Source organism: Pezoporus flaviventris, unplaced genomic scaffold, assembly GCF_033815535.1.
Source record: "Pezoporus flaviventris isolate CSIRO_AGI_PZ_B2104156 unplaced genomic scaffold, CSIRO_AGI_Pfla_v1 ptg000001l, whole genome shotgun sequence".
In the NCBI taxonomy this organism is placed as follows: Eukaryota; Metazoa; Chordata; class Aves; order Psittaciformes; family Psittacidae; genus Pezoporus; species Pezoporus flaviventris.
In genome coordinates, this window is record NW_026892549.1 from 22033065 (window position 1) to 22042562 (window position 9498).

The 9498-nt window shown below is 60.6% G+C and overlaps 1 protein-coding gene across 1 annotated transcript; it reads left to right on the top strand.

The window, feature by feature from the left end:
* The first annotated feature begins 455 nt into the window (after nucleotides 1–455).
* CHST3 (carbohydrate sulfotransferase 3) lies at nucleotides 456–8588 on the top strand. Its single transcript, XM_061447583.1, has 3 exons — nucleotides 456–574; nucleotides 6952–7186; nucleotides 7337–8588. The coding sequence occupies exons 2-3, from the start codon at nucleotides 7050–7052 to the stop codon at nucleotides 8565–8567; spliced, it is 1368 nt and encodes a 455-aa protein (XP_061303567.1). The 5' UTR covers nucleotides 456–574; nucleotides 6952–7049; the 3' UTR covers nucleotides 8568–8588.
* Nucleotides 8589–9498: the final 910 nt, after the last annotated feature.

The window sequence follows — 9498 nt, forward strand, 5'->3', positions numbered from 1 at the left end:
TTTTCCCCACGAGCACAGCCCGGCAGTCAGCAGGCTGTCTGGAGAGGATGCGCCGGCTCCATCCGTAGAGGTCTGCAGGATAAAGCCCTGACCACCCCGGTGTACCCCCTTTTTGGGCAGGAGGCTGTACAGGAACCTACGGCCCGAATCGCACCGAGGTGCCCGTGAAGGAGCTCGCCTTAGCCCTGGTGGGACGCTTTCGCGGAATGTCTGTGCGCTCCCGGACCCCCATTTTCCCCGTCAGCGCCCAGGCGGCCCCTTCCAGCCTGGGGCGATTCCGGGGCTGGGGCCGGCAGCTCCCGGTTTCCAGCCCCGGCGTGTAGCGGAGGTGGCGGGCAGGCAGCGGGGAGGCTGGCCCGGGGACCCTGCCCAGCTCCGCCCCGGGACCCGCGTCCAGGCGCCGGGACCGCTCCCCCCGCCGCCGCCCCGGGAGGGAGGAAGGAAGGAAGGAAAGAGGGAGGGAAGAGGGGAGGGAGGATGACAGCGCCGTGAAGAAAAGCAGGGGACCCGCTGCCCTCCCTCCTCACGCGCGGCAGGACCAGGCGAGCTTTTCCCGCGGAGCGGCCGCCGCCGGGTAGGTGCAACGGGGGCCGGGAGCGATGAGGTTGGAGCCGGAGCCGGAGCCGGAGAGGGAGCGCAGCTGGGGGCCGGGAGCGATGGGCAGCGGGAGCCCCGGGAGCAGCGGGAGCCTCTGGCCGCCCGGGGGCGAGGGGGAGGATGGCGGCGGGGGTCGGGCCTTTCTCTCTCGGCGCGGAGGGGAGTTGCGGGAAGTTGGGCGTGCGAGGAGGAGCCACCGCCGCGGGTACCCCCGGGCAGGGGGAGCGGGGCCGGGCCCGGGGCGGCGGGGCGCAGGGAGGCCGGGGGCTCCGAGGCCGCATCCCTCCGCAGGGGCGGCCCCGGGCTCCGCCGGCTCCTTTGTGCTCCCTCCGGCCTCGGCCGCTCCTTTGTCTCGGTGCGGGGCCCCCGCCTCCCGCGCCCGCAGCGGGACAGCGCTGGAGATGCCTCCCCGCCGGCGGGGCGGCCGGATCCCAGCGCCTCGCCTTGTGAAAGTGCTCTCGGGACATGACCGCCCGAGCAGCTCGCCCCGTTGCTTTCTTTAGGGGAAAAAAAGATGAAAAAAACAATAAATGAAATAAGGGCGAGCGCTCGAGCTGCAGCGCTGAGCTTCCATCCGGAGCGGAGCACGTCTGGATCGAGAAAAGGAGACTTTCTCAGAGCTATCCCGGAGTTGCATCATCCGGCCTGTCAGCCTCTCCGAGGAGCACTGGAAAGTTGTCCTCACCCTTTCCCCTCCTGCCCGAGGGCTGCTGAGGCCTCCTGGCCCTCGGCCGGCTCCGGTCACCAGGAACCAGCAGCTCTTCTGCAAGAGCTGGGGCACCGGTACACTGATGGCCCCAGGTGCCCAACGGGACTTGGCTGGTGTGGGGTTACCTCGCAGGGGAAAGGGCTGCCAAGGCAGAGTCCCCGCTTAGTGCCTGTGGGGCTTTTGGCCATCACTCCCAGCCACATTCGGGGGAGCTGCCCACACCCCCCTGCCTTTGAACTGCAGGACCTGAGCCCGGCTTCCATCCCCAGGCGAAAGTGTCTCCTTTTCCACAGTCAAGGATTTACAACACCATGCCAGGTCAGGGATCTAACTGCAACTTTCCCACATCTGCCATGTTGCTTCGGTGTTGGACTTGTCTTCACATTCCCGGTGTCCTTGTGCTACCAGGATCCAGGCATGGTCTGCATTTTCCCAAGGGTGGCAGGGGTTCAGTATTCCCCCAGCGAACACCTCTCACCACCAGTCCCTCCTGTAGATCCCTGAGGGTTACAGACGCCTGCCTTGGGGTGAAAGGGTGTGGAGCAGGGCACAGAGCACGCAGCATCCCTGGTTTTGAGGTGGGTTTGACAGAGGAGCTTCCAGGGTAGCGTGGAGCAGTGGGGAGAAGGAGCGTGAGGCAGTGGGAGGGTCCATGGGCTCTGCACCCCAGAGGAAGGGTCACTGAAGCAGGGACTGGCATCTGCGGTTCCCAGCGCGGCCAGGGGGTGATGGCATGCACAGTGGCCAGCATTGTGCCTCTAGCGCAGAGCAGTCCTCTTGCCTGTCTTGGTGGTCCGCTCTCAGGACCCCCTTGCTGCTCGGCAGGATGGTTGGCATGTTCAGTCACGCATCTTTGCTGCAAGGGGTGCTGCAAAGCCCACCCCACCCGTGTCTGTGGTTTCCAGCAAGGCTGTGGGTATTTCAGCTGGCTCAGCTGGTCCCACTGACTCCTGGTCCAGATGTGCTCCCAGAAGGCCAGTTCCTGCCTGGCAGTGCAGCATGGCACACCTGCAGATGTGTATGTTTTACCCCCATGTCCAGCACTGATGTGTCTGGAAGCCCCATTGCATTCATCAGAGGCTCAGGCAGCAGCAGCTTTCTTCACTGCTGGGTCAGGAGGAAACACCTCTCTTGGGACACTACCCAAGGTGAGGGAGAGCAAAGACTGGTCTGTGCTGGCCACAACGCCTGGGCTGGTCCTGTCACCAGCATTACTGTGCCTAACACCAGCCTTGAAATCCATTCTGGGCAGCGCTTTTTGGGACACAAGGAGCAAGGCCAACTCATCTGGGTCATCCCAGAGCTTAGCATGCCTCCTCAGGGAGATAATAAATAAATAGTGGACAAAAGACAACCTTGGGCACCTGGAGTTTGAGAGCACATGCAGTGAAAATCCAGCTAGGTGGTGCTCGTTTGTACCAGTACCCGCTGCTGCCGCTCCTGAGCATAACCTCCTGCCTGTGCCCTCACCTGCATGCTTCAGCTCCTGGGGGTGGCTTTGCCCTCCGTGCCCAGTACAGAGGAGAGCAGAGGACCAATCCAAGGCAGGTGGAAGGACTGAGAGGCAGAGCCGGGAAAGGAACGGGAAAGAGAAATGAGTGCGGCCCCTGCATTAACTTGTGGGACCAAACATACGGAGGAACAAACCCCTGGCTGTGTCACCAGCACGCTGGTCAAGGCAGGGGGGACAGCATCTGCCCTTTCTGTCTTCCCTGGGGGACATGGCCCCTGCTCATGCTGAGGTTTCTCTGTGCCATGGCAGGACAGGTTGGGGCTGCTGCAGGCACTGGAGCTCTGTCTCTGCCCAAGCCAGAAGGGCTTGGCATTTCCAACTTACTCCTCTGATGGACAGTTTCCTGACTTCAAGTTGATGAGGCTTGAGGCTATTCTAGCTCTTTATAAACATCATAGGAAGTGACTTCTTTTTTTCCTCACCTTTTTTTAGGTTGAATACACATAAACAAGAACTACCTGCCCAGGCAGCCACCTTAGCTGTGCCAGGGGGCAAACTGAAGCGGTGAGGTGCTTGTGCCATGCTTTGGAGAAGAGCCAGGGGCAGGATGAAAATTGCTGGGAGATGAAAGCAAAGTGGGAAAAGTCAGAGGTGCCTTTCCCAAGGCCAACCTCAGGAGGAAGTTGGGAGCGGAAGTAGTTGATAGAGTAAATACAGAAGGGTTTTTTTCCCCTCAGGTTGTAGACAAAGAGCAGCAGGGAGATCAGATGAGCCCCTTCACCTTATCTCTTTGTTATTCTGCCCATGTTTATCTGCCCCACACTGCTGCTGTAAATCTGATGAGCCAAAGCATTGCAGAGGGAATTACTCAGGGCAGCAGGGCTGGGTGTAGCAAGCTCAGCCGAAGGTCCCTGTGGACTCCTCTCTCCTGGGAGCCAGGCAGGATGCACAAGAGCAGATGCGGGGGCTGGATGGACAGAGGGATCTCAGGCAAAGAGGGAGCTTGTAGATGTTTCACTGCCATTCCTTGTCCGGAGCTCAGTTGTTGCCTGTTGAATCACTGGAGGAAAATGTGACTTCATCCAGTTGCACCTTCAGCTGGCTTCCCCCCACCAGCCCACAGACGTCTTTCCTTTCCTGGATCCCACCCGGTAGGTGTTGGGGCAGCTGCAGGAGGGAGACGAGAGAAAGAGCCCTAAGGCTTCATGAAAGACCTCTCCTTTCCCAAAACTGAGGTGAAAACCCCAGCTCCACTCTCCCAGGCAGGCAGTCCTGTGAAGCACTGCAGAAGGGCAACAAGAGCTTCCCTTCACTCCTTCCTCTCATAACAGGGCCTTGCCATCCTTGCCCTGGGGCTACGCTGCTCTTCTCACTAGTGGGAGTGTCCATCCAGTGTGCCAACTTGCTGCAGCAGACTTGAATGATATGGCATCTCCATTACTGAGTCCTTCCTTCTTGCTGTGGCAGGTTAACTTGCTAGTAGTGGCAGATATCTGCCCAAGCTTTGTTCCCAAACTTTGCACTGGGACAAAACCCCCCCCACCACCCAAAAGAAAAAGTCCCTTTGCTGGCTTTGACTCAGCTGGGAAATCCACAAAGCCTTTTATCATCTTGACAGTAGGAGCTGTAGCCATCTCTGCTGAAATGAGAAACATTTCCAGCCTGAGGGATAGGAAAAGACAGGGAGCGGCACCGGGGGAGTTCTTCTGCCTTCTGGGGCGCCTCAGTTTAGTGCTCGTGGAAATCATTCTACCTTGTTTAGAGATGTGCAGAGTAAGAGGAGAGCGCTGCCCTGCCGCTGCCTGCCATCACCAGAGGTGATGTGTGTCCGCTCGCCGGCCTGTCTGCTCTCCGTGCATCCCCTGGGAGTGGATGCTGGCGGTGCACCCCGGGGCGGTCAGACCCATCCCTGGCGCTCTCCTTGCACCGCCCGGCCCTGCGGAGTCCCGGCAGGCGCCTGGAGGGGAGCACATGGGGCACACAGAGCCCCTCTGTTCCCACTCACAAAGGGACGCTTGTGGCCTGTTCACTGCCCTGGCCAGGCTGCGCCTCGTGGGCCCCAGTGAGGAAGAGCTTTAGGATGCCAAGCAGCTCCAACCAGCCTTGCTAGGTCACCCCATGTGTCCCCCAGCCCCATGGCTCAGCCCCACAAGGGCCCCCACGCCTGTCGCCGCCACTCTGCAGGTCCCAGGCAGGACGTTTGCAGCCAGCTGTTTATTTAATGAATTATGTCTGCCCCAGGCCTGGAATCAGGGGTTTGCCAGCACTGCTGGAAACGGCTCTCTGTGTCAGCCCCCTGAATAATTCCAGGTCTGTGGCTCATTTGTGGTCGGCTGGCTGGGGGCATTAAAGGGGGAAAACCCCAGGCTGGCTTTGCCAGGGGATTTTGTTTGAGCAAGTGGTTGATGCCATCCCCCTCTGCATGCGTGTTCTGGGCAGCAAGGGGATGGTCTCCGGCACTGTGGAGAGACGCAGACTGCTGCCACTGCTTCCCAGGATACAACGAACACAAAGTCCTTTGCAGCAGTGAAGGCAACAGTTCTGCCAGGCGCTGAGAGATGTGGCCACACACCAAGGACTTTGTGTATTTTATTTCTTCTCTCGGTTGCTCAAATGCTCCGACAAGTCCTGTCGTCACAGGGGCACTGAGCAGGACGGAGGAGGGCGGACTCGGGAGGCAGCGTGTCAAAAGGCACCTGTCTGGCCAGCGGCGTGTCCCCGTGGAGCTGTGTGCTGACAAACTAAACTAACAGGGTTGTTAAACACACACGTACGTGTGCAGGGGAACCTCAGTGCCTCTCACTGCAGGGAAAGGAGGGAGCTGAGGGAATGTTCAGGGAGGGCTGGGAGCTGTTGGCTGTCCAGGGCCTCTGTGTCCCACCAAGGCCTGGTCTGCTGGGTGTATGGGTGTGAGTGTCTATTTTTAGCCTCTTTTGCTGGGAAGGAGATGGCTCAAAGCCAGACCCTGGGAGCTGAGTGGTTTGCTCAAGCTGGGAAGCTCCTGATCCTCCCACAAGAGAGGGTTAGGGACAGGTTGAGCTGGGATGCTGCCCTGGCTGTGGGGCGCATCCCTCTCCTCCTGCTCATGCTCCCTCCTTCCCAGCGGGAGGGGCATACAGTGAGCAACACCAAAAAACGAAGACTTTGGCTGAGGAGGGTGCTGGGCGTGACACAATGCCTGGCAGGGCTTCCCTGATCCACACCCTGCAAAGGGCTGCGGGCACCGCGGCTCAGCCAGGGCATCTCTCCTCCAGCAAACCCCAGGGGCCTCCCATAGGATGGGGCTCTGTCAGGCTCCCCCGCCTTCACCCCTGAAAGCAGGGGCAGGATGGGCTGCCAGGGTCGTGCTGGCAGGAGCCAAACCAAAGCTAAATAGACTTTCCCTGAGTCACCGAAAGTCTGGCCAAGAAAGTGGGACGAGCAAACAACATCACCCACGTGGCCGGATGGATGCTGGGTGTGCGAACCAGCAACCAGCGAGCAGGCACTGGCAAGCCTTGCGTGTGTAGATCTGTACATGCAGCATGTGCTGGAGACCTGCCCTGGGGCTGTGAACGGCCCCCAGAATCTCCACCATGGCCCACTTGGGACTCTGGTTTAGTGCGTCTCGGAGAGGGTGCTGCCATCACGCTTTCCTTTTGGAAAAAGGCTGACTGTCGGCAGCAGCAGCGGCATTTCTGTCCCACCGCTGTTCCTGGAAAACCTCTGGGTTTCATTTTCATGGCTGAGCAGCCACCACTGCTGTGCTGCGGGAAGGCGGAAGCCGTGTGGCCCCATGCTGGGGGAGCCTGCAACCCTCCCCAAGCCTCTTTCCAGAGGCTGGGAGCCACGGTGCCCCATGGATCAGGAGGAGGAGCTGCCGCTCTGCCAGCAGCAGGCTTTTGGCTATCGGGGAGCAGGCAGCTGTTGGGGGGTGGGTACTGGGTTTCAGGGCTGGCAGGGGCAGCTGGTGGAGCCATGGGAAGGGGTCCCGTCAGGCAGATGTATTTTGGGAAGAAGGAGGAGGAGCAGCTGATGAGGCTTCAGGCAGCTGCTCCTCATGGATGGGATAGAGCAGCAGGGAGGAACTCCCCAGTTTTTACTGCTCTTGTCAAGACGTTGTTGGCTGTCCCTTATGGGAAGGGTCAGCTTTTGACCCCTGCCTGCTGCCCTCACAGAGCCACCACCATTCTGACCCTCCTTCTCCCCGCAGACAGGGCCGGCCCGCACAGGGCCAGCGGGGCAGAGGATGCCAGGCGGCTAGCCCAGGATACCTCCCTGGCAGGCGGGAGGGACCTGCGTGTGCTCCCCATGGAGCTCCGACGCACTCTGCCCCAGGATTTCCGGGAGCTGCTGCACTGCTTGAAGATGAGAAGCAAGTATGCGGTCCTGCTGGTCTTCGTAGTTGGCCTCGTCATCATTGAGAAGGAGAACAACTTCATCTCCAGGTAGGGAGTGGGTACCTCAGCATCCCATGCCTTCAGCCTTTTCTCTCCCTGACATCCCAAGCTCCTGTGCTGCGGGAGCCCCCTGAAGCCCTCTGCCAGGGCATGGGGGTGTTCCTGCTGTCCTCCAGGCTGTGCTGGCTCTCCCCGCAGGGTGTCAGACAAGCTGAAGCAGTCCCCGCAGGCACTGGCAGAGGCCAACGGGACGGAGGCCAGCCCGGCACCAGCTGAGAACGGCTCACTGGCATCCCTGCAAGAGCTGGACGCCGCCTTCTCCCAGCTGAGGTCCCGCCTGCGCAACGTCACCTTGCAGCTGTCCGGAGACGGGGACCCCACGCCACGGCGGCACGTCCTGCTCATGGCCACCACCCGCACCGGATCCTCCTTCGTGGGGGAGTTCTTCAACCAGCAGGGCAGCATCTTCTACCTCTTCGAGCCCCTCTGGCACATCGAGAGGACAGTGACTTTCGAGCCGGGGGGAGCCAACGCAGTGGGCTCAGCCTTGGTCTACCGGGATGTCCTGAAGCAGCTCCTCCTCTGTGACCTCTACATCTTGGAGAGCTTCATCTCGCCGGCACCCGAGGGCCACCTGACACCCTTCATGTTCCGGCGGGGCTCAAGCCGCTCGCTCTGCGAGGAGCCCGTCTGCACACCCAGCGCCAAGAAGGTTTTTGAGAAGTACCACTGCAAGAACCGCCGCTGCGGCCCCCTCAACATCACCCTGGCCACTGAGGCATGCCGGCGCAAGCAGCACATAGCTCTGAAGACGGTGCGCATCCGGCAGCTGGAGTTCCTGCAGCCGCTGGTGGAAGACCCCCGGCTGGATGTGCGCATCATCCAGCTGGTGCGGGACCCCCGGGCCGTCCTGGCCTCCCGCATGGTGGCCTTCTCTGGCAAATACGAGACCTGGAAGAAGTGGGCATCCGAAGGGGAGGCTCCCCTCCGTGAGGAGGAGGTGCAGCGGCTGCGGGGCAACTGTGAGAGCATCCGTCTGTCAGCTGAGCTGGGGCTGCGGCGGCCGGGCTGGCTGCGGGGCCGCTACATGCTGGTTCGCTATGAGGACGTGGCGCGGGCGCCCTTGCAGAAGGCAGAGGAGATGTACCGCTTCGCTGGGCTGCCCCTCACCCCACAGGTGGAGGAGTGGATTGGCAAAAACACGCAGGCTCCCCGTGACGGCAGCGGCGTCTACTCCACCCGCAAGAACTCCTCTGAGCAGTTTGAGAAGTGGCGGTTCAGCATCCCCTTCAAGCTGGCGCAGGTGGTGCAGGACGCCTGCGCCCCGGCCATGCGCCTCTTTGGCTACAAGCTGGCCAGCAGCCCTGCCGCACTGGCTAACCGCTCCTTCAGCCTGCTGGAGGAGGCACAGCCCTCCTGGGTCACATAACAGCAGGCGGGGATGGCAGCGGGGGGGAATGAGGGGCTGTGGCCGGCCTGGAGGAGACCCAGGTGTCCCTGCTCCTGGAGCTGCTGTTGGATGGAGACGGGCAGCCCCAGGAGCTGAAGCGTCCTGGCAGAGCCGACTCCGGGGTCCTGCAGAGCCTGAATTACACAATTCCTCCAGGAACGGGGAAATTGCAAAGGTGGCACCAGGGTCCCCTCCCCGGCTCAGGGGCTGAACCGAGGAAGAGGAGGGTGAGGGGGAGCAGAGGGCAACAGGACCAAGCACTCTCCCATTGCCACCACCCCGGCTAGGACGAGACCCCTGTGGTGCCAGCAAGGACCCAGACCCCAGTGGCCTTACTGGTTTAGTGCCTTCATACACCAGCACAGACTGGGAACTGCCCCAGAGGCATGCTGGGGCAGGAGTCGCACATGGAGCCCCGGCTGGCACTTGGGCTGCAGTGAACTGCGATGACTTTGTGGTTTGGTGCTCTTCAAAGTTGGTTTGAGGGGTTTGGGGTTTGCTTTTTATCCGTTTTTCCCTGTGTATTTGCATAGCAGGGTCACCAGGTGAATTTATTTATTTATTATGTGAAGAAGAGGGGGAGGCAGGTCAACGAGCTAAGCCCAAAAACCAGAGCAGCACAACGTACCTCACAGAAACGGAGAGACACCCACAGCTGAGATGGTGGAGGTCAGATCTTGGCCGGAGTCCACTATGTCCTGCTGCATGATCCCATGACAGCCGCCAGGGACCAGCGGACTAGAACCCCCCATATTCCCAGTGGAATGTGGCCATCCCGGTGCGGGAGCAACTGTGAACCCTGGCACCTGCTGGAAGAGGGTTGGACTTATTTAATTAAAAACAAAAATACAACAGCACGGAGTCCAAAGCATCTCCTGTCTCCTTGGTGTTTGTGTGTGACCTGGGAAGA